General features: G+C 38.4%; 1 protein-coding gene across 5 annotated transcripts in view; it reads left to right on the top strand.

Annotated features, from left to right (window-relative positions):
- Positions 1 to 5,840: 5,840 nt before the first annotated feature.
- Positions 5,841 to 25,097, top strand: part of THUMPD2 (THUMP domain 2 tRNA and snRNA guanosine methyltransferase) — a 38,158-nt gene continuing 18,901 nt past the window's right edge. For 2 of the 5 annotated variants that reach the window (XM_025868116.2, XM_025868120.2), the window contains exons 1-6: positions 5,841 to 5,991; positions 14,719 to 14,854; positions 16,453 to 16,862; positions 17,759 to 17,836; positions 20,879 to 20,931; positions 22,669 to 22,756. In XM_025868116.2, coding sequence (XP_025723901.1) covers positions 5,866 to 5,991; positions 14,719 to 14,854; positions 16,453 to 16,862; positions 17,759 to 17,836; positions 20,879 to 20,931; positions 22,669 to 22,756 — 891 coding nt within the window. In that variant the 5' untranslated portion in view covers positions 5,841 to 5,865. Of the gene's footprint in view, positions 5,992 to 9,392; positions 9,563 to 13,992; positions 14,027 to 14,718; positions 14,855 to 16,452; positions 16,863 to 17,758; positions 17,837 to 20,878; positions 20,932 to 22,668; positions 22,757 to 25,097 lie in introns of all 5 variants that reach the window. The other 3 variants (XM_025868118.2, XM_025868119.2, XM_073897330.1) reach the window with 3 other exon arrangements.

Here is a 25,097-nt window from a genome sequence, read left to right as displayed (position 1 = left end):
ATATCACAATAAAGATACAAGTATTATCCACCTGTGATCTAGAAGCTCATCTAGTACCAAATAATTTCTGGCGTTATGTCCTATTTTGAAGGGATTTCATGGAAGAACCAAATGATGACATAACCCAATGTTGCAGGTTGCATGCTTTTATTTTGTATCTATATTGTTTTTCTGTTTAGCCAAGTAATTCATATCATTATAAAAAATCATAACATTAAATGTAAGTAGTATATTCTTAACTATTAAATTTCAAACTTTCTGAAAGAACAGTGTTGAAAGGCAAGCCTGATTATGTATGGATAGATATCAGAAAAAGGTTTTCAAGGGTGCTAAAATGTTTTTTTTTTCAAAATAGCACAAAATGTCCACGAGCAGTGAAAAATTACTTCCCTCCAACAAAAAGAAAAATAGAGATGAAAACATATAAGCTTGCTTGCTCCACAGTCCACTCTCAATTCTCATGCCAACAATGGGAGAAAAGCTGACTGAATTAAGCCAACGTGCTAATAAAATCTTCAGATTTCTTCTGCCAAATACCACTCACATTAAAACAAGGTACTCTCTATCTGTATTTCTGAAGAAATAGAATCTGTCCCTTGGTTGTTTTTGTTCATTTGTAGATCATATTTGCTTGAGTTTTCAGGTGATTCTGTTTAAATTGCCACTGATAAAACAGGCAAAATAAATGACCATCTACTAGAAAGGAGTGAGTCTTATCGGAAAGTGGAAGAGGGAAATATCAAAATAAGGGAATCCTAGCTAGTTTGGGACATATCTGGGGCTTTCCTTGTACTAAGAAATAGGAAGATGGGTAATAACAAGCCTCTAATGGAAAATATTCATAGTAAATATACACATAAATGCAACACAAGGAAAAGGAATATTAAAAGAACAGTCTGAGTGAGGTGAACATAACTGCAAGAAGAAAATGGCTTTATTTTATTTAGGCAATATAGGTCATCCAAGTAAATGGAAGAAAATTGTATAGTCAGTCATTTGTTCAGTCAGCAAATGTATCAAAGAAATAATTTCCATACCCTCTTCCAGCTGGGACATCATAAGTGTCTATCAGATATAAATACAGTTTTATGTGCTCAAAATATATTTAAACAAATAAAATCACATCAAATACCCTAGTGTTTTGAAATATGCATTAAACGCATGTCATACTTTTCCCAAAAAGCACTGGATATACTAGAGTCTATTTGTACATCAAAATAATAATGAAATAATAATTTCATGCACTGCATAACTAAAGCGAGATAATACATATAAAAGAATTGTCTCTCTAGATCAAGGCATGGAGATTGCACCTTTTGAATTCTGATGCTACATTAAAACTACAGTGACATAAACACTAATGAATAAATAATGTTCCACAGGCAGTATTTACGTGCACAACGCAGTAATTTTCGGCTATATTTTCTCTTTTCTAACTGTATACTTAAAGGAGCACCATTCAAGGTGGTTACCATGTACATATAAGTGGTTTAAATGATTACTATGCAACCAATAGCTTTTTCTCAAATTGCTTTTGCAGTTGCAGCCATAAAAATATGTTGATTCTTTCACAATCTCTACTGACTTGGTTGGAATGTGTGTCCAACAGACTTCTGTGTCTGTATCTGAGGTTTTACCATGATGCTGTAACTCCACTGAATTCCAAAAATTTATAAAATCTTAAAGTTACTACCCCGGGTTGTGTGAGCAAGAGTTCACTGTATCTCCATGGTGTGTACAAACCTTAGGGAGGTGAGTTTCAGAAGATGGAGAATTGGGGCGCCTGGGTGGCTCAGTCAGTTAAGCATCTGCCTTTGGCTCAGGCCATGATCTCAGGGTCCTGGGATCGAGCCCCGTGTCGGGCTCCCGGCTCAATGGGGAGTCTGCTTCTCTCTCTCCCGCTGCTCCCCCCCCACTTGTGCTCTCTCTCTCTTAAATAAATAAATAAAATCTTTTAAAAAAAGAAGAAAAAGAAGAGGAAGATGGAGAATGTCCTGATTTGGCAAAGATGCTCAGAGGGAGATGAAAAGCCACAAACATAACAAATGCTCACTGGACTTCAGGATAAGTTCATTTATCCAACTCCATTTATTTATTAAGTCCTACTATGTGCCAGGCCCAGGTGCTTTCCTTTCCTTACCATATAGCACTGTATTGTCATCCTTTATGTTTTCGATTGCTCTCTCCGCAATCCAGCACCATCACCATTACCACCCATTAAACTGAAAGTTTCTCAAAGGCTGGAACCTTGTCATATTAACTGATAACACTGACATGGACTCAATAAATATTTATGAATGAATAAATAATAAAGGTACATAAAATATGTAAATAAAAGCACGCTAGAAAGGCAGCAGAGAGCATTCTGGAAGATGTGGCGTTCTACCTGAGCCTTATAGAAAAGAAATGGAAAGGAAGATGATTCTAGACAAAGGGAACAGTATAAGCAAAGGCCTGGGAAGAGGGAAAGAGTGGGCATTTTGGAGAAGTTGGCAACTGAATCCCTTGGGATACAGCAATGGTTCCTATTCTCTTGGGGAGAAGGGGCCTGACTTGCAACCAACCTCACTCAACCGTACCAGAACATGGGCGGTGGGGGGCTGAGGGGGTGGGCAAGCATGACATATTGAAAAGACCCTAAAAGTCATTCTGACAAGTATTCCTAGTTAAGGAACATTATTTATAAAGTATGTGGGGAGAATAAAAAGGATGCTGAGGAAGGAGGGGAAGTAGCAGGCAAAATTGTGAAGAAGTTATCTTTGGGGTTCTTCTAACCCCTCAAGGCCCTCCATTGGCCTCAATCCTCTACCCTTAACCCCATATCTCACTCACAAGGGCCCCTTGCTGGTGTAGTGGTAAGGAGGACTTCCTTAGTGAGTGACCTTCCATTTAGTTATATTCTCTCCAATTCGGCACACATTGACTGAGACAGGCAAGCCAGCATTGTTGTGGCTGCCCAGATCAATGAAGTCATCCCAGCCTCAAGGATCTCACAACCTAAAGCATTTGCATTTTAGTATCTAAGTACATATATCAAACCTTTTCTTAAAGATTTTATTTGTTTATTTGAGAGAGAGAGCTGCGTTGAGAGCACAAGCCGGAGGAGCAGAGGGAGAGGGACAAGCAGTCTCCACGCTGAGTCTGGAGTCTATGAGGCTTGATCCCAGGACCCTGAGATCATGACCTGAGTTGAAATCAAGAGTCAGCCACTTAACTGACTGAGCCACCCAGATGCCCCTACATCAAACACTTTTAAGAATTAAAGGAATTGACAATTACAGCAAAACATGGAGATCTTGAAGCAAATAATCCTGCCCTAAATTCCTAAAATGGTCCCACTTAAAAGTATATCTGTTGTAAAATTGTTCCTGCCAACTGCCAACTTCCTATTTGTTGAATGTGCAATATTGAAACAGCAAAACTCAGCTGGATATGCTAAGCATCTATAAGGATCAGTGGTGCTTTTTTTTTTTGAGTAGAGACATATTTTAATGAGAAGCAGAAATGATGGAGCAAAGAGTATTTGAGTAATGAAGAGAGAATTCCAGGCAACTCTCCTCTCAGAAAATCAATTATTTTCTCCCTAAACAGGCAAAACTCCACCTATTTCACTTCATCTCAAGCATTGTGTGAAAGGCATTTTTGGAAGTGCTGTGCTGCAGCAAGGCCCAAAGTTGAGCTAATGCACTTGCCCCCACCCCCATCCCCAACGGCAGCAAGAGTAGCCCCTGACCTTGCCGACCGAAGGCTCCCGGGGGCAGAAGGACAAGAGACGACGGGAAAAGAGGATGTAAGGGAAAGACTGGCTCGGGAGGACGGCAGCCTCAGCTCAGCAGTGGTTCTGTCCAGGAAGGCGTGCTGCTAGCCATGGAGGAGTCATTTCTTCATCCACCTTGGGCAGCACCACCATAACATGACCCCTACCCACCTCTCTACCTTCATCTCTATCAACTTCCCAACTCATATACTTATACTCTAATAACACCTAACTGATGTTGTGGCCTTCCTCTCCCCCACCCCACCACCACCACCACCACCACACACACACTCACATTTGGATCTGCCGCTCCTACTACCTGAAAGGCTACACCACTACTAACATCCTCACCCCTACCCTCCATCCCCAGAGAGAGAGAGTCATTTAACTCTTACACAACCAAGTGTAAAACAAGTGTTGAAACACTTGGCTCACGAGTAATTTTTGTCAGGAACCTCTCCCTGCTGCCTTTCTGTGCTGCCACAGCATCCTGGGTACATCCTCACAAAATCAATCTTACCGTTCTCTAAACCCCTTAAAGTCCAAACCCTTGCTTACTCATCTTAGCATCCTCAAGACTTAGTGTGAGGACTGGCAGAGAGCAGGTGTCCAGTATTTACTGAACTATGTCTGGGTGCTCACCATCTTGGGTACAAAATGTAGGAAGTACTAAGGAGGTTTCATGGGTTTCCCCAGACAGACCTGAGTGTCAGGAATCCCAAAGCATAAAGAAGTTGGGATGAGCTATATCAACTGCCAAAAGAATGAGAACATAAGTCTGGAGGCAAAAAAAAGAAAGAAAGAAAAAAAGGGAAAGAAGGAAGGGAGGGAGGAAGGAAGAAAGGAAAATTTGTCAAAATGAAAGGATCTGAGAAGAAGTTTTAGGACTGAAACTTTGAAACACTCGTGTTACATGATTCCATAAGAATTTTCTTACTACTGTCCCAGTAGACCAGGAGCTGGGGTGGAGCAGGGAGGAAGAGAGGGAGTACCCGTTATTTGCCTAGGTCCCATTGGGAAGCACATGAGAGGCACTTGCCAGAAAGATAGTCATTTGTTTAATAGTTTCTATATATCTTCATATAACTACATATGACTTCTATATAACTTCATATAACTACAGAGCTAATGTAATGCTGTCCACTTTGTAATACGGATTCTATTCCCCCCAAGTAATATTTTCATTGCCAATTGAAAATTCAAAATTAAAGAAGTCCCTTCAATACTGTTCAGAGAGCCAATTAAATCAGGTGACCCAAACTGGATGGTGCATTCATTACCTTCGTGGTTAACTTAGTAGTACAAGAAACGTGACCTGTTCCATGAACATGAAAACACTCAGTTGGAGAATGGGAATTTCTGCTCTTGGTCCTAAGGATTCGTAACTTTGGCCCAATTCTTGGTGAAGACAGAACAGGGCTCCTTATTTGAGGACAGTAGTGGAGCGGGATGGAGAAGAGGAGAGGACAAAGTTGGGAGAAATAGAAGAAAGCTCATTATACTGGCTATCAAGACCAGCCTCAGCTGTGCCACTAACTGTCCCTTGGCCTGTCTAGGGATCAACTCCCTCAATTTCAAAAATAAGGCAGATGGATTAGATGATATATACCCTGGGGCGCCTGGGTGGCTCAGTTGGTTAAGCGACTGCCTTCGGCTCAGGTCATGATCCTGGAGTCCCGGAATCGAGTCCCGCATTGGGCTCCCCGCTCAGCAGGGAGTCTGCTTCTCCCTCGGACCCTCCCCCCTCTCATGCTCATTCTCTCAAATAAATAATAAATAAAATCTTTAAAAAAATATTAACAAAAAAAGATGATATATATCCCTTTTGTAGATCAAATAACAGATCCCAATTGTATCCCTTCCAACTGTGATTCTAAATAGTTCCCGATGCCTAATCAGGGAAGTTACAAGCAGTTAACCAAGGAGACTCGCAGCCACCCCTCCCAGGGGACCGCACCCCCAGCCCCAACCCGGATTCTCCCTGCCGGCTGGCCTCGGGCTCCACCCCGCCCTCTGGCCCCTGCGCACACTGCCGGGAGCGCGGGGACGCGCCGCGCGCGCCCCAGGACACGTGACCCGGAGCCGCGGGGCCGCGCGCGCGGGCCGCCATGGCGGCGTTGCAGACAGATTCCGGCTCACGGCCTGCAGCGGGCGCCAGGTTTTTCTGCACGGCGGGCCGCGGCCTGGAGCCCTTCCTGATGAGGGAGGTGCGGGCGCGGCTGGCGGCCACGCAGGTGAGTCGGCCTCACTGCACGCCCCGGTGGGAAGGAGGGAGGCCCTGCTCCCTCCGCGCCAGGGTCGGTGTAGACCCTGGAAAGCGACGCGAGTCCCCAACTCTCAAGCCCCGGACCCACCGAGGCGACGGTCCTGGGCCTCGGAGTTCTGACACATCCTTTAATTACTACTGGAAAGAACCGCCACTCGTTCTCCCCTCCACATGTATGACCGAGTATCTCTCATGCCTGTAATTTTATTAAAGGGGCGGGGGGGGGAGGTTAAGGCAAGTTATTTCCTAGATTCTTAAAAAAGAAGGTATAGGATAGTGCACGTAGTTAGAATGAGACCTGTCAGAGTTAGAAGCCTTTCTGCATCCTTTATATACAAATACTATCCTCAGGTTCAGTTATTTGACCCTTGCCAGTTTCCTGATCATGATTGTATGTACTTCATAGGATTGTTGGGAGGATTATATGATACAGGGCACCTCAAGAACACCGTAAACACCGAGTAAATAGTAGCTACTAAAGTAATACAGTCTTGGAGGCCTCACAGTCCAACTTCTGGAGGAAGTTAACAGTTGGTGGTATCTATCTGTTCATTTCAATGAAATGAACAAGGTTTTAAACTTGAGCTTAGGTTCTTTAGAACATGCTGAACTGGTTTCTTGAAAGCAAAGGGGAAAGATGTAATAGAAACAGACTCCAGTAACTTGACGGGCTCTATATGACAGTGTGAATGATGTGTTTTTGGGAGAGGAAAACTTACTAAATGAAATTGACCCCGCAACTCTAGCAACCCTTACAGCGTTGGAAGCCACAAAAGGACTTTCTGCAATGAGGGAGCTGGGGGCGTGGAGGATAGAGGGGGTCATGAAAAATGGCATCAGTCTTAGATTACCAACCATTTGTGGTTTGGGTCACAGAACTTAATAGGATGCTGAATGTAGCTAATCTAAAAAAGCAACAATGTAAGAATTGCTGACATTGAGTATTTAATGTGTCAGGCCCATGTTCTTAGGTCTTTACTCTGTATTCACCTGCTTAATTTTCACAACAACCCTACGAGGTAGGCTCTACATTTAACAGAAAAGGAAAATGAAGCACAGATAAGTCCAATAAATTATTCAAGTCATGTAAAGTGGCAGACCTGGGATTCAAACCCAAGCTGTCTGTGAACTCAGGCATGAGTATATATAATCATGTCCAACCCAGGCAGGCCAGTACCTGGGTCCAGTTCCAGTTGATACTGTGCAGCTGTTACATCATGCTGCACTGATTAAAAAATAAAAAAATGTTAACGTAGAGTTCTTAGTATGAAAAATAGAAGGCTTGACCCAACTGGAGTATGTCTAATTAGAAAAATTATCTTCTCTGCTTGTTCTCCATCTTCTCTAAAGACAAAATGAGATACAGGAGGACTAAAGGGTTCATCACAGCAAAAAAAATTCAGTAAATTATAGGGACAAACTTCTTGGCAATGAGAGGAATTAAATGCCAAGAGATTTAGGGATTTCCATATTTTGATTGTGTATGTTTTAAGGATAGGTATGCTGGGACATCTGGGTGGCTTAGTCAGTTAAGTGTCTGCCTTCAACTCAGGTCATGATCCCGGAGTCCTGGGATTGAGCCCCACATTGGGCTACCTGCTCAGTGGGGAGTCTCTTCTCCCTCTGCCCCTCTCCCTGCTCCTCTCTCTCTCTCTTGCTCACTCTCTCTCAAATAAATAAAAAAATCTTAAAAAAAAATAAGGATAGATATGCTTGGAAATGGGATCTGAACAAATAACCCCTGAAATTCCATCTACGTTTCACTAATATAAACTCTCAAAGTTAAGGCAATCCTAAAAGAATAATGATAGCATCTAACATTTATAAAGCACTTAAAGTGTGTCAGACACTTTTATGTACATTGGATATGATTTAATACTCAAAAGACTCCTATATGATAGGTCATTTTCCCCTCCATTTTACAAAGAAATAAAGAGAAAACTGATGCAACATGGTGGAGCTGGGACTTGTATCTGAAGCTTTCTTGCTTTGAAGCCCATGTGCTTTGCAACTACATTAAATTATGGTGGGAAACCGCCCAGAAGCATATAGGTTATTTCTGTTACAGCATGGAAAAGAGTGTATGTAGACTTTAGAGGCCAAAGACATGTTCAAATCTTAATCTTCTTTTAATAGATTTTTTAATTTGGGCTAAATACTCAAATTTCTGAGCCTCACTTTCCTTGGATATAAAATGTAGATGATAATACCTACTTTAAAGGATTAGAGCAGGGGCGCATGGGTGGCCCAGTCCGTTAAGTGTCTGCCTTCAGCTCAGGTCATGATCCCAGGGTCCTGGAATCGAGCCCCACATCGAGCCCCACATCGGGCTCCTTGCTCAGCGGGAAGCCAGCTTCTCCCTCTGCCACTCCCCCTGCTTGTGTTCCCTCTCTCGCTGTGTCTCTCTCTGTCAAATAAATAAATAAAATCTTTAAAAAAAAAAAAGGATTAGAGCAATCCTTGAGATAAAGATTGATAGCATGTGTAACACAGTGTCTTGCAATTAGTAGGTGATCAATAAATGTTACCAAAGAATGAGTTGCACAGGAATACTTAAAATCATTCATGCAGTAATAAGAGTCTGTTAGAAACCTCGGTTCGCTTCAAGAAAATTGATATTGTAAAATCTGAATTTACAAAACTAATTTAGAAATGATTGTTTACTTTTACAAATGAATCACACCTTTCTAATCAGTGTTTTCCAGTTTTAGTGAACATAAGAATCATGTAGGGAGCTTGCTGAAAATACATGTCCCTAGTTGCCACCCCCAAAAACTTTTCTTTCAGTAGGAATGTACATAAGCCCAATCGTTTGCATTTTAACTTGCAAACTCTTCCCCCCTCAGGTGACTGATTTAGGTGCTTCCTTCAACATGCAGCTTGCATAGAAAGTGCCCTGTGTAATCTGTTTAGCTTTGTATCCTGGAGAATTTCAAACATACACAAAAGTAGAATAGTATGGTGAATCTCACATACTCATCAACCGGCTGCAAGAACGATCCCATAGTGAATTCTGCTCCATTCCACCCATGTTATTTTGAAGCAAACTCAAGATACCACTTCATCTGTAAATGTTTGCCTATATGGTAGTTGCCCTTATCCGTGGGAGATACGTTCCAGGATCCCCAGTGGATGCCTGAGAACATGGATAGTACCAACCCTTTATATACTATCTTCTATATATACATACCCATAAGAAAGTTTAATTTATAAATTAGGCACAGTAAGAGATTAACAATAAATGAAATAGGACACTTATAAATATACCATAATAAAAGTTAATGTGAATGTGGTCTCTCTCTCACTCTCCCTCCCTCTCTCTGAAAATACCTTATGGTACCGTACTCACCCTTCCTTTGATGGTGTGAGATGACAAAGTGATGAGATGAAGTGAGGTGCGAGACCTTAGGCTACCGTTGACTGACTCTCTGATGGGCCTTCGGAAGGAGGACAGTGCTTCAGGACTGCGACTGACTTACGTGGCCTTACGCTGTTGGCCTTAGGTCAGAGCGGAGGTCATCTGCTTCCGAATCACACGGGTGAGCGCGGCAACTGCAGGAAGCGGTACCACGGGTAGCAGGGGACTACCCTCTATCTGGAATGAGAGGGCTCTTACAGCATAATATATATGTGTAATATAGAAGAGGTAATACATATAGTGGCTCTTTTCAAAATATAAGCCACAATATCACATCTAAAAATAACTTATCAAGTATCTAGTCAGTGTTCGAATTTCAACTTGTCTCATAAATGTCACTTTTGTTTTTAAGTTTGTGTATTTAAATGGGGATTCGGGGCACCCGGGTGGCTCATTCCGATGAGTGTCTGCCTTCGGCTTGGGCCATTCAGACCCCGCATCGGGCTCCCCATTCAGCAGGGAGCCTGCTTCTCCCTCTCCCTCTGCCTGCCACTCTCCCTGCTTGTGCTCTTTCTGTCAAATAAATAAATAAAATCTTAAAAAAAAAAATAAAGAGTGAGGATTCAAATAAGGGCCACACATTATGATTGGCTGGTACTCTTTTAAGTCTCTTTTAATTTTTGTAAGAAAAAAAAATTAAGTCTCTTTTAATCTGTAGATTTTCCCTTCACCTCTCTTTTCTCCCCCAGCAATTTATTATTTGTTAAAGAAGCAGGTTGTTTGTCCCATAGTCTAGAGCAAGGGTCGGCCAACTTTTTCTTTAAAGGTCCAGATAATAAATAGGTTACGCTTTGTAGATCACATATATGGATCACTTTGTGGTTTCTGTTACACGTTCTTTGTTACTGTTCGTTTTTACATCCCTTTAAAAAGGTAAAGACCATTCTTAGCTCACCAGGCCTCATTTTCTAACCCCTAGTCTAGAGCTGTGCTACCCAATCCGGCATGGTGGCTATTTTAATTAAAATTAAATTTTAAAAAATTCACTCTCAGTCACATTTCAAGTGTTCAGAAGCCACATGTGATAGTGGTGACCGCATTGGACAACACAGGTTATAGAACATTTCATCATCACAGAAGTTGTTGGACAGCACTGCTAGAGTTTCCCCTGGTCTAGTAGATATTGCCAATTGCCTCTCCATGGTGTAGTTTAACATGTCCTCTCTGTTTCCTGTAAGTTGGAATCTTGTAAGTTGTATCTAGAGTTTGGTCAGATTCATTTTTTTTTTTTCTTCTTGCGGTGGGGCAAACTTCTTTATAGGTTCCTGGGTATGTTTAAATATTTAATTTATATTGTATAATTATATATTTTTAGATGTATAATACATTTTATATACATACATAATATATATTTATTTTACCTGGACTACTTTAAAGAAATATATTGGGAAAAATTAAGCTTTACTTTATAACAATGTTTAATGTATTAAATACTGTTATTTATTATAACAATAAAAGCAAGAATACTTTCAAGATAAAATCAATAAAATAGAGGTGTACCTAATGCTAGCTAGCCAGAAAGGCCCTGTCAGTGGATTAACTGGTCTTTATAAACCCACATAGCAAAGACTTTTAACTTGGGTCCTGAACCTGAATAAGCAGTCAATTTTTAATTTTTTAGTGGGGTCTTGGTGATAGAGGGTAATGGGGTAGATCTAACCAGATAACCAGATAATCAGGTTATTTCATAGTTATTTTATTTAATGGGGTAATTATATAAGGTTGATATCTTTTAAGATTCTCCACATTTCTTGTAGAGAAATTTCTTGAATTTTTTTAATTAAATAAAATATACTTTTTAATTCTTATAAAATGGATCAAAAAAGCTCATGTACCACCTCAACTCTTCACTTAGCAATTTAAAATTAATTCTAAAACTAGATGGCATCTGTAGAATTAGGAGAATTTTGATATCTCCCTATCTTCCTATGCGTTTTTGCCTAGAGTTAAACTTTCAGTTTTTGTGTTAGATTTGAATGGCTGAATTCTAAAAGAAAGGCAAAAACGCTAACTGCTTAGATATGCTAGCTGATAACAGAACTGTTTTTACTTTAATAAAGACTGTTACTTCATCTTCAAAAGTGTTAGACATAAAACCAGCTGGTTTTAGACACTTGGTTATGATTTAATTCCAAATGGAAAAAACAGATTGTATATATAAATTTTCAAGTAACAAATATTTGGATGAAATATCCTAAAATGCCACGTTTCTCCCTTAAGTATTGTAATTGAGTATGATGTTACAAGCAATAAACTAAAGAAAAAGGTTCACACCAGCTTTAGCAGTTTTTGAACTTATAAGCACCAAAATTCATTCTCCCTCCTGCTTTAAGATATAATATGGTATCTTCACCAAAGGTAAACCATTACAGTGCTTCCACGATATATGATTATTTGATTTTCATAGTGACTGTTTTGCAACTTAGTAAACTACTTCTGATTACATGCATATTACTTGTAAAAGGAATGTAGGCCTCATGTTAATTTTGAAATAAAGAGAATAATGTTGCTTTTGGTTTTGAAAATGTATTTAGCATTTTAATGCCTCAAAACCTTCTTATAATTTGATTCCCCAAATAAATTAAGCCTTTAGTTCCTTTTAATTAACTTGATTTTCAATCATGTTCTCTTTTTTTGTTGTTGTTTATCCCACCTCCCCAAAATGATATTTTTAGAGGAAGTTCACTGTATAAAATGTTTCCCTTCATATCCAAATAAGTAAGAAAAGATAAGATCTTTGTACAATTAACAACTACAAATTAATATCTAGATCACTGACTAGGTTAAAATCACTGGTCTAAATGTTTGCATCAATTTGTTTATAGAACTTGAATCTTAAAACCATACATTTTCAGTAAAATATTTCAGTTGCCCCCCACAATCTTGATAAGGTATGTCATGTCTTCTAGCTTGTTTTGTGATGGCTTTAATTAAGCTATATTTTTATGTCAGGTAACATAAAATCTAAACTTTTAAAAAGTTACTTTTTAAAACTTTGTTTTCAAGGTCTAAGCATTTTGAGGTATATATTTAGTTTTGACTTTTGTGGAAAAATGTCACTTTTGTAATGAGAAAGAAGTAAATTCTAGAAACTAGAAGTTCTTATTTTTGTTACTTCCTTATCCCCTTTAATGTTGATTCCTAAACATTCTTCTCATTCCCTACTTTCTCAACCTATCTTGGTCAGCTGCACTTTCCAGTACCCAAGCTGTTTGGGTTTTATTTAATTTGACTTTCCAGCTTTATTGAGATATAATTGACATATACCATTGTGTAATTTTAAGATGTGGAACATGTTGATTTGATAAATTTCATATTGCAAATGATTAACACCATAGCATTAGCTAACACCTCCATCCAGTCACATAACTACCATTGCTTTTTTGTGATAAGAACATTTAAACTCTAATAGCAACTTTCACATATATAATAGAGTATTATTAGCTATAATCACCATGCTGTACATTAGGTCCCCAAAACTTGTTAATCTTATAATGAAGTGTTTGGGTTTTACGTGATGTCAATCTAGGGCTTCCTCAGCAGTGATTCTTCTTCATCAAGCTAGAATGGCAACCCCAGAAATTACCATCCCAAAAACTTAATTAGCCCATAGCAGATCAAGAGTACAAAAATACTTGGAATTCAAGTTCCCATTGGATGGCAGCTGCCTAAACACATGGGCTACTCCAAATTCCCCATTACCTCAGTTCTAGGAGATAACTTAGAACCATCCCAGTCAGCCCAGGGCCACCACTAAAAGGAAAATTTTAAGACAATCCACATCCATCCTGAGCTTGAGAGAATTGGGTTAATCCCAAAAGTTTTAGGAGTCCATTGGTATTGAGCACCATTTGCCATACCTCACCAGACTCTCTATTGCCAGTGCACTTTTTTATTTTCCTTTCTTCTCTGGTTTTTACAACATATCCATCCTGTCTCCAAAGCCTCTTTCTGTGTGATGCATATTTCTTGCTGTTGTCCCTTTTCCAGTTCCACAGCCAAGTGTCTCATTATTTCTACCTCAGTAATCTCCTTCTTCCTCCAGCATCACAATCTATACTTGGTACTTTATGCCTCTTCTAAAGTAATTTTTTCTGCTAGCTAATTCAGTGCTGTCACAGCTTTCATCAAAAGTCTATAATGGTTGACCATTACCATCTGGGGTACTCAGATTTTCATGACCATTTATCAGGCTGGCCTGAGCTACACCATCCATCCACCTGACACTGTCAGTCAGCAAAGCACAGCAAATTTTGCCATGCTGACTTACAGTTAGCTTCAGCCAGGCTGTCACTCCCACCTCTGCATCTTGCCCTTTCTTCTGTCAGAAGCTCTCTTCCCAAATCTTATAGGGTTCTTTCCTGAGACTTTTACAAATGATGGCTCCCTATTCAGTGCTACTTTTGTACCTTGTACCTACAGCTTATCAATGCATTTATTATATTAACTTTTTTTGTTTTCATTTGGGTTTAATTCAAGATATTTTCTTATAAATTTTACATTCTAATTTGTATGTCGGTATATAGGTATTAAATTATCATTCATCTTTAGGACATATGCTGGATGCTTCCTGGTAGACCACCAGGTAGGTGTTTAATAAATGCCTGCTAATGATGTTAACCTTGGGCTTGTCATCTGATTTGTCCTAGGAGTGCCTGTGTGCGTACACACACACACACACACACACACACACACACACACACACACACACACTTTACAAAAGGTGCCATGACATAGATTATGATCTTGGTCACTGTGTGACTTCATACAAGTTATTTAACCTATCTAAGCCTCAGTTTCATAATCTAAGAAATGGGGGTGATAAAATCTACCTTAGAAGGTTGTTTTGGTTTGTTTGTTTTTTATATTTTATTTATTTATTTGACAGAGAGAGACACAGCGAGAGAGGGAACACAAGCAGGGGGAGTGGGAGAGGGAGAGGCAGGCTTCCCGTGGAGCAGGGAGCCCGATGAGGGGCTTGATCCAAGGACCCTGGGATCATGACTGGAGCCAAAGGCAGACGTTTAACGACTGAGCCACCCAGGTTCCCCTTTATTTATTTATTTGTTTGTTTGTTTGTGTTTCTAGAAGGTTGTTATAAGGATGAGAGGGAAAATGTATTCAGAGTGCCTAGGAGAGTGTCTGACAAATAGTACATATTTTAGAAATGGTTGTTTTTATTGTCAGGCTAGACACTGTGTTTTAATTCATTAAGAGGGGAAAAGGGAAATGATTCTTACTCTGACACAGGACTACATTAATCTTTTCTGTCCCTAGGTTGAATATATTTCAGGAAAAGTTTTCTTCACCACCTGTTCTGACTTAAATATGCTGAAAAAATTAAAATCTGCAGAAAGATTATTTTTGCTGATTAAAAAGCAGTTTCCACTTAATGTTTCTTCTGTAAGTAAAGGTATGTAGATGCCTGTTGCTTTTACCCCCATGATATATTGTACTCCAAAGTTTTCTGCTTGATAATTAATTTGTACCCATTTCACATTTTTAAGATTCATTCATACCTATGGGGTCATTAATTATGTATTTTTCCATATTTCCTGAATATTATCACCATATTAATCATATTATCAGCTAATTTTGTCTCTTTGCAATCTGCTGCCTATTTTCTGAGCCTTAGTGTCCTAAGTCACATTTCTTCCATTTTAATTATGTTCAGACACCTTATGTAGAGATACATATGGTCAGATGCATTTATTTAGACCCAGGAGCATGTAATAACCCAGAATGCATGGTTTTATAAGTTGATCAAAACTGTCACTTTGTACATTTTAACCAATGAATTATATAATTGGAAAAAATACTATGTAATAAAATCTCCTGCTTAAGGGACCTTAAATTTAAGGTTTTGAATAAATTTATACCCATTTATAAAACATTACAGTTAAAGGGGGCTTAAGAGATTCCCTTTCCACTTTCTAATTTTATTTATTTATTTTTAAAGATTTTATTTATTTATTTGACAGAGACACAGTAAGAGAGGGAACACAAGCAGGGGGAGTGGGAGAGGGAGAAGCAGGCCTCCCACTGAGCAGAGAGCCTGATGCGGGGCTCTATCCCAGGACCCTGAGATCGTGACCTGAGCCGAAGGCAGACACTTAATGACTGAGCCACCCAGGCGCCCCTCCACTTTCTAATTTTATAAATATGCTGCTAAAATAATTTAAGGATCTTAATAGAAGCAAGGGTCAGATACTGCTAGACTAGACATTGCCTTAAATTTCATTTTAATTTCTGAGATCATGTAATATTATGGTCTGTACTAAACTGTGTCAATAAAGATACAAATGGCAAGAAGTCAAAACAGGTCAGAAAAGTTATTAAAAAGCAAATCCTAAGGTGTTATACCATGGGGTCAATATAATTTCATCCCAAAATTCCACACATTCTCATCTTTAGAGAATACAGTAATTACTCTTGGGTCACCTTGATGAACTTTGTTCATCAAAAAAAGATTACATTATATTCAGCATGTTGGCAGTCCCTAAGTTATGAATGGGTTGTGTATCTGAAGTATTACTTTATGAAAACTCATTTTATGATGTATGCTAATACAGTATGGTCTAAGTTTCAGTATTCATTTGCTCTGTTTCTGAGCTCTGTTTTGCAATGTATTCTGTTTTTTTTTAACTTAGTTTTTATAGGCAAGATGAGCATTATTTCAAAAATCAATATGTACTCTAGGTGTATGCATATATTGAAGGTATAGATATATATTTTCATAGGACAAATGATCTTGCTAAAATATATGATAATTCTATAGAAATTATAAAACAGTTTTGATGTTAAGTATGGAATGTAAGAATGAACTTTGTTTTGCACAATATTCTTATGTTAAATTATATAAATTCCAGGTGAAGGTGAAGTCACTATTCATGTAGCAGTTTAGTAAAACTTATTTTAAAGAAATAAAGGTAATGGAATTACGGGGCGATGAATGTAATAAACTGTCTTTAAGGCTTTTGTATAGGATAAACTGAGATCTTATTTATTTAGGAAAAATATTTAATGAAATGCAAAGACTTGTAAATGATGATCCAGAAAGTTGGATGAGTGCCATTTCAATTTGGAAAAATCTTCTTGAACTTGATGCAAAAAAGGACAAACTTTCTCAAAGAGATGCTAACCCACTAAAGAGAAAAATAGAAGAAAATGACATCACCAATCCTAAGAAATTAAAAACAGAACAAATGCAAGAGCTACAAGAGAGCAGGCAATGCCAACTGGAAAAGCAAATGGAAGAAGAAACAGTGGAGCAAGGAGATTTTCTCACTAACAGAGAAAAATCTCAAGAAGCATTTCAGAATGATGTAGTGAAAGCAGTTGATACCCCAGACCAGAAGGACTTGACGTTCAGAGTTTCTTGTCGCTGCAGTGGAGCTATTGCAAAGACCTTTACCGGACAGGTATGCTTACCTCCCAGGGTGAAGTTCCGTTTTCTGAAAGAATTAACCACTCTTTAGATTTAAAATGAGATGACAGCCTTTCACAGAATAGATAACTTGGCGAGGCAGATAACTAGGCCTAATTTCATATAATTAAATCTCTTTAAAAATGCATTTTCCTTTTTCAATTTACCTCAGATGCTTAAGAGTGATGGTATGCCAGTCCATGTAATGACCTCCTTTTTTTAACTTTCTCCCTCAAAGTTTCCTTAAGCTCATAGATATTCTTTACATTTGGAAATCCTAATATTATTGTCCTAAGCTTTTTGGGTTTCTCTTCAGTTCTGGTTGCTCTACACTACGCGTTGCATGATGATTGTCACCAGGACCCAGACTGCAAAGACGCGAATGCACTCAAAGTCTCAACTATCTAGGGGAGAGTGAACACCACAGTGCCCTTCAAAACTCTGTATCACTTGGCCCTTAGAAAGTTCAGTGATACAAGAGCACAGATCTGGGTCCTTTGGTCAGCCTTAAAATGAGACCCTAAAGATTGAGTCTAATGCTGTTGTTCTGGTAATTTGTAAACACATAGGATTGTAGTAGCTCAAATAGTTCATCTTTAACCTTGCATCTGTTTCCTAAAACCCACAATGATCATTTTTATCGATTCATGATCTGGTTATTACAAGAATAGAGATTACACATGAGTAGACATCAATGCCATAGGATATGTTGGGGGTGGGAAAGGTAAAATGCAGCCTTCTTGCCTTCAACAGAAAATGCTTTCGTGTCATATTTTAATATTGTAACCCTAAATTACCATCAGATAGTCTGACTCATACTCTTCATTTTTGCTTACCTTTAAATGTAAAATTTTCATTTTTAGTATTTTCTATAACTCTCTGCCTTTTCAGGAAGTAGGAAGAGTAATTGGAATTGCTCTTATGAAACAGTATGGATGGAAAGCAGATTTGAGGAATCCAAATTTAGAGGTACTGAATGTTTGTTTTATTGTATATGCCTGTAACCTAATTGTTTAAAGACAATGTCAACTATCTGTACTGTACTTTTCAGTTTTGCTCTAGAGTTTTTTAAAAAGCATGTTTATATGGATCCAGCAGTCTGTTTTCTCTTTAGCAGTAGAATAGTGCAGATAATTTTGCTAGTACTTTTCACTGTGAAAATGTCTTATCCAAATAAGATGTTTTGGGCTGGAATTGTTTGGTCACAGTTGAGTTTTTAAAAATTTATTATAAGGTCACTATAATACATAACAATCACTAAAATAAAAAATTCTAGCTAATGTTAAAAAAAGAAAATCAATAGTATTTTAATATTGACTTTGTTAGCACTCTGGGATTATGTTTTTCTTTTTTTTCTCTATTTTCAAAATTAATTTAATGAGGTTACATGAGATTTTTCGTTGAAACAAAGTAAAACACTTATATGGCAAAACCAGTGCTAGCTATCAAAAATATTCTTCACAGTGCGCCTGAGTGGCTCAGTCAGTTAAGGGTCCAACTCTTAATTTCTGCTCAGGTCATGATCTCAGGGTCCTCTGTGCTCAGCAGTCAGCTTGAGAGTCTTTCCTTCTGCCCCTCCCCCCGCTCACGTGGTTCTCTCTCTCTCTCTCTCTCTCTGTCAAATAAATAAATCTTGTGTGTGTGTGTATGTGTGTGTATATATGTATTCTTCACTTTTTTAAAAACAATTTGATAAATTTTTTTTAAAGATTTTATTTATTTGGCAGAGAGAGACAGTGAGAGAGGGAACACAAGCAGGGGGTGAGGCAGAGGGAGAGGGAGAAGCAGACTCCCCGCTGAGCCAGGAGCCTAATGCGGTGCTCGATCCCAGGACCCTGGGATCATGACCTGAACTAAAGGCAGACGCTTAACGACTGAGCCACCCAGGCGCCCCGCCGAACTTATTTTTTTTCTAGAGAGAGAGAGCACGCACACGTGTGTGCATATGAGTTGGGGGGTGGGGCAGAGGGAGAGGGAGAAGCAGGCTCTTCACTGAGCAGGGAGCCCCATGTGGAGCTCGATCGCAGGACCCCGGGATCATGACCTGAGCCAAAGGCAGACGCTCAACCGACTGAGCCACCCAGGCGCCCCATCTGATAAATTTGACAGGTAGTTTAGTCATTTTCATGATTCATTGACTCATAAATTTATTCTTCTATAGCTTTGAATGGAGTAATAGCTGGCCATATCAGAACATTTTGTGTTTTTATTTTTCAGTGTTTTCATTTGATATTTTCACTTTTACAAAGTAATGCCTAATGTATGTTCTTCATTACTGTCATGAAAAATATTTTGGGGCGCCTGGGTGGCTCAGATGGTTAAGCCTCTGCCTTCAGCTCAGGTCATGATCTCCAGGTCCTGGGATCCAGCCCCAGGTAGGGCTCCCAGCTCAGCAGGGAGTCTGCTTCTCTCTCTCTCCCTCTGCCTCTCCCCCAGCTTGTGCTCTCTCTGTCTCTCTCTCAAATGAATAAATAAAATCTTAAAAAAGAAAAAAAGGAAAAAAAATATTTTGACCTCAAGAATGTTTTGACATGAGAATGCCCTCCTTCCATCTCTCCTTTCCAGTTCTCTCCTCTTGTGCTCTGCTGATTCCCATCTCCCCATGTCTCCTTGGCCCCATATCACTGCCTCAAAATTACACTTTTCTCATAGCTTAGTGCCTAAATAAGTATAGCTAATTTAATTCCTATCAGCCATTTAGTGTAATTAATAATAGCTATTAACATAATTGTCAACAGTAAAATCACACAGTAAAATTTGTGACCAAAATTAACAGAAGAATCAAACCTTAAAATAAATTTTGTTCAGCAAAATTAAGAGAAAAAAATTTTATAGTGGGAGAAGCTAGTCTTAATAACATTTGATATATAAAAATATCAGTGTATCGGGGTGCCTGGGTGGCTCAGATGGTTGGGTGTCTGTCTTAAGCTCAGGTCATGATCTCCAGGTCCTGGGATCAAGCCCCACATCAGGCTCCTGGCTCAGCGGGGAGTCTGCTTCTCCCTCTCCCTCTGCCTCACCCTCTGCTCATGCTCTCTCTCTCTGTATCTCTCTGTCTCAAATGAATAAATAAAATCTTAAAAAATATCAGTGTATCTTCTCTTGAGTATCAATTTTAAATAGAAAAGAATCCTAATACTTTTGCTGAAATGAATAATCCAAAACATTGGAAAGTTTAGCTTTGATGATCAAGGATTTAAATTGACTAAATGGAGTTCATTCCAGGTCATTCTTTTCTTAATAAAAATTTGTCAATATTGGAGTAATTCTGATGAAACTATATAGTGAAAATAACCTTGGGGTCAAAGTTAGGGATCAAATGCTCTTGAGGTCAAACAGCAGAGTCAGAATATTCCATAAACCTCATCAGACTATGAAAGTAAGATTCTAACTTTTAAAATTTAATTGAGCTACTAATTATAATTTGAGACATTTAAATCCTCTTTATGACCCAACAAAAGAAGAGTAGTAGAAAGGAAGGAGCTCAGCTACGGATAGTAGAGAGAGAAAAGGTCACCCTTGCTATGGTATCTTTGGCCTGAAGAAGATGTTGTTACCCTGGAAATGTAGCCTGTGACGGTCCTGTGTGACCTCAAGTCTTACTTGAAGTTAGAATTAAGGTGAGTTTAGGAAGTCTTCTCTACCCACAATGCTAAAAAGTCTGATCCAGTTATGATAATTCAGAGAATCTCTGGGAAGAAAGAACTCAAGATCTCTTCAGAACATGAGAGTCCATATACCTTCTATACCGAATTATCCTCAGAATCTTTCTATGGAATGTACTAAAAATTTACTTTGTCTCTGCTCGGAAAAAAATATTATAGAACATCTTTCCATATATGATAAACAAGGCCTTAGTTTTTTTTTTATTAAAATACAGATTATTTAAAAAATAAAAAACAAAGTAAATTTTAAAATAAAACATAGTTTAAAAATGGAAGTTTTCAAATTGTCAGTGCATTTGGTAATGCATTTCCTGTTCTGTTCCAACTTCTCTGTTTGTTCTTTCAGATCTTCATACATCTAAATGACATTTACTCTGTGGTGGGAATCCCCGTGTTCAGGTAGGTATTGTTCTCTAAGCTTTATGTTTGTCCCTTAGAGTTTGTAAAAGTAAGAACTTTATGTTCTTACTTATAATATGAAACATCGATATAACAGAGGGGGCTCGAGGCAAAGCATTTGAGTTCTTTACTTGAGCCAGTGTTTTCTTGGTGCTTGATGTTTATGATTTAACCTGGCCAGTTGGAGCTATAAAAGATTTGATTACAATCATTCACTGATTGTGATTCATACTGAAAATTATATCTAATTATTTCTATTATTAAATGATTTTCACAGGCCCTTAGTCTGTTGGCATCTGGAGTTTTTATTAAAATAGAAAATACAGCACAGTTCTTAAAATTCACATTTGAACATTCTACAGATTTTATTGCCATTATTCTTTTATTGTGGGAGAGTATTTCCAGTTTTTAAAATCTACTTCAGGTATCTCTCTAATCTTGCAGGGTACTATATGATAATAAATGCAAATGATTCATTTCCTTATTCCAAAATATTTGTTGAACACTTATCATATAACAGGTACTTTTCTGGATGCTCTGGGAACAAAGAACTAGTTGGATGAAAGTAGTGATTTCCAGTTCCTTGGAAGCATGTAAATGTTGTTGGCATCTTCAAAACATTTTATATGCACATCCCTGTTTACATAGTATAATGTGATTTAGATACCCTTTTTCTAGATTGTAGGCATGGAATATTTTTAAAGATTATAAAAATTCAATAGGAATACCCCATTAGTTCTAAGCTCACATTTAGGCATCTGTAAGCCAGGATGTAAAAAAGAATGCTTAAGGTTATTGTAATAGATTTTCTCAAGCTTTCTTGTTCATTGCATTAGAAAGATAGAAATAATATTTTGATAACTTCTATCAAATCTGGAAACACTGATAATAAAAGTGATGAGGTAGAGGATAAAGTATGAAGTGATACATAATGGAGGCCATTGAACTCATTTGGGAGATGTCTGCTTCAGCTCTTCGTTCCATAAATTATTTTAGACAATGCAATGTCATGCTTCATTTCATCTTTTGAGAAAGATGCAAATGAGCAAAGAACAAATTTACAAAAGCGATTTTTTTCTAGGAAACAGATTTCAAGGGTTAGCATCCATTCAGCCCTACTTCCCATAGTACATCCATATCACAGAACAGTATGTTCCTCTTGATGACTCCAGATCAGCAAGAAAAATTCCCATATATTCCATTTGGGAAGGCAGGAAAGTATATTAACATTTGAAAAAGATTTTTTCCACCTATGTGATTAGATTTTTATAAGTCAAACACTTAAGAGTTTAAATTTCAATTGTCCAACAAATTTACCTTTTTTTTTTTAAGATTTTATTTATTTATTTGAGAGAGAGAGAGTATAAGTGGGCAGAGGGAGAGGGAGAAGCAGGCTCCCTGCTGAGCAAGGAGCCCAGCAACAAAAGGCTCTATCCCAGTACACTGGGATCATGACTTGAGCCACGGGCAGGTGCTTAACGGACTGAGCCACCCAGGCGCCCCACAAATTTACCTTTCTGAAATACCACACTGGCTGGTTAGACAAGGTGCCAATTAGATAAGATATTTTGTAATAAGGTTAAAATATTCTGTAACTTAGCAGATACTTAGCTGTATGTTAGATGAATATGTTAAGGTGAGTCACAGATGTGAACAGGTTAACCATTTTTATTTATATCCTGATCTTCTTTACCATACAGTAATACCGGGGGTATCATCAGGTTCTTTTCTTTGTAGGGTTCCTTTAGCCAGCAGAGCTTACATCAAGACAGCAGGCCTGAGATCTACCATAGCATGGGCAATGGCCTCTCTCGCTGAAATTAAGGTAAGGAAAATGTTTGCATTCTTTTTAATAGCAAGGTCCTTTGCATAATCAACTGATTGGTGGACATCTTGGTTGCTTGCTTTCTTTTCCTTTCTTTTTGTTTTTTTTTTCCTATCCTTTTCTTTCTCTTTCTGTTGCCTTTACATTTATGAACTGCTACAGCAATATGGTTTTAGATACTGTTGAACTTCTGAGAGTATTTTGGCTACGAAAAAGCTGAGTCCAAAGATAGCTACACTTTTATCATTTCTAATCTTTTATGTCACAATCAGATGGCCTATAAAACCTCTACGTAAATTTTAAGTTTTTCTCTGTGACCAAGATCTGGATCAATTTTTGCAAGTGTTCTGTGGACATAAGAAAATAATTTTATTTTTTAGTCAAGGAATGTCTGCTATATTACTGTTTTACTATCTGTACAATTCTGAAAGAGGTATTTCAAAATCTCATTAGGTTACTATATTTATATTTTTAAGTTTTTGCACTTTTGCTAGTTGTTGCCTTAGCTGCTGTCTAGTTTGGTATATGCACATTTATGACTTTTATTGTTTCATCAGGAGTTGTGCCTTTTTATTGTAACATAAAGTTCTCTTTATCTTGATTAGTGAGTTTAAACTTAAATTTCGTGTCTTACTAATATTTTCATTCCTTTCTTTTTCTTTGCATTTGCTGCATTTCTTTTCCACTGCTTTATTTTCAACTTTGCTTTCAGTATGTTTTTTTACAAACACAACAGCTCTGTTTTTATCCACTCTGATGGTCTCTGTTTTCCAGTGAGAGTTCAGTATTAGGACAGACATACTTGATTGTATTCTTCCTATTTTACTCTGTTTATAACTTCTTACACTGTTTCTTGGTTTTATTTTTGCTAGTTTGATCAAGTTACTTGATAATCATTTCATTGCTCTCCTTGAGGTTGGAGATTATACTTTATTGTTCTCTTCTGCTAATGGCTCCTGTTCCCAGCTCTCTTGATGAAACACATAGGACTCTGCTGTTTCTTTAAAACAAGATATCAGCTCTTTTCCTCTCTGAAGACACTGTTTTTACCCCCAAGACACTCTAAACGTGCCCTCTTCCCTGTCGTGATGTGGGGCCTCTAGAGTGCTCTTCTTCTTTTCTCCTGACCCACCTTTACCCCTCCCTACAATGAGACCTTTGTAACATTTTTATACCCTTCCACTATCAACCCCCAATGACTAGATTGAACTAAATTATTTATCATGTGTCAGAATTTCCCTTGAAATATGCCCCTTCTGTTTCAGAAGTTCTTATTTAGCACTTAAGCAGCCTGTCCTTCATCACTAGGCTCTAATTGCGTGTACACGCACGCTTTCTGGAGAAGTACACAGAGACATATCGCTCCTCCCCATTGTTCTTCACTTTGTCGTTCCCCGTTTGAGGTCTCTGCTCTGGTTTATTTGTTGCTTGATTAAAGTCTTAGTTGTTAAGCGTCTGCCTTCGGCTCAGGTCATGATCCCGGGGTCCTGGGGTGGAGCCCCGCGTCGGGCTCCCTGCTCCGCGGGAAGCCTGCTTCTCCCTCTCCCACTCCCCCTGCTTGTGTTCCCTCTCTCGCTGTCTCTCTCTGTGTCAAATAAATAAAATCTTAAAAAAAAAAAGTCTTAGGTAATTTCCTCAAATGTAGTATCCAAATAATACACTGTCTGAACTTCCTATATATCCTCAAATTTGTTTTTTATCCTGGCATACATACCCATCTTGGCTGGATGTAAGAGTCTTGAGTGGCAGTCCCTTTCCCTCAGAGGTCTGTAGATGCTGTCCTCTTGCCATTTATTTTCCTGTGTTCTAGATGAACAATACATACCAGTATGATTTTCTTTTTCCTGTATAGCTGCCTGTTCTTGCTGCTGGGAGGCTTGTAAGACTTTTCTCTTTAATCCTCTACAGTTCAGGAGTTGGGTTAAATGGGTGATGGGCATTAAGGAGACCGCTTGTTGTGATGAGCACTGGGTGATATATACAAGTGATGAATCACAAAATTCTACTCCTGAAACCAATACTACACTATATGTTAACTAACTTGGATTTAAATAAAATCTTGGAAGGAAAAAAAATTCTCTGAAGTTCAGGAATACTAGCAGGATATACTTACATATGTGTGTTTTCTATTCAGCCCAGAACTTGGTGTATTTGACTGCCTGAGTTCTAATTCTGGCTCCACCACTTACTGACTGGGAAACTTTAGGCAAGATATTTAATATCTCTGTGCCTCAGTTTCTCATTTGCGAGATGAAAATAATAATCTAGGGGGGCACCTGGGTGGCTCAGTCAATTAAGCGTCAGACTCTTGACTTTGGCTCAGGTCACAATCTCAGGGTTG

The sequence above is a fragment of the Callorhinus ursinus genome, unplaced genomic scaffold, assembly GCF_003265705.2.
Source record: "Callorhinus ursinus isolate GAN/ISIS: 27379988/994484 unplaced genomic scaffold, GSC_fseal_2.0 scaffold10, whole genome shotgun sequence".
In the NCBI taxonomy this organism is placed as follows: domain Eukaryota; kingdom Metazoa; phylum Chordata; class Mammalia; order Carnivora; family Otariidae; genus Callorhinus; species Callorhinus ursinus.
Note: the sequence above shows the minus strand (reverse complement) of the source record. Positions and strands in the feature narration are given on the sequence as shown.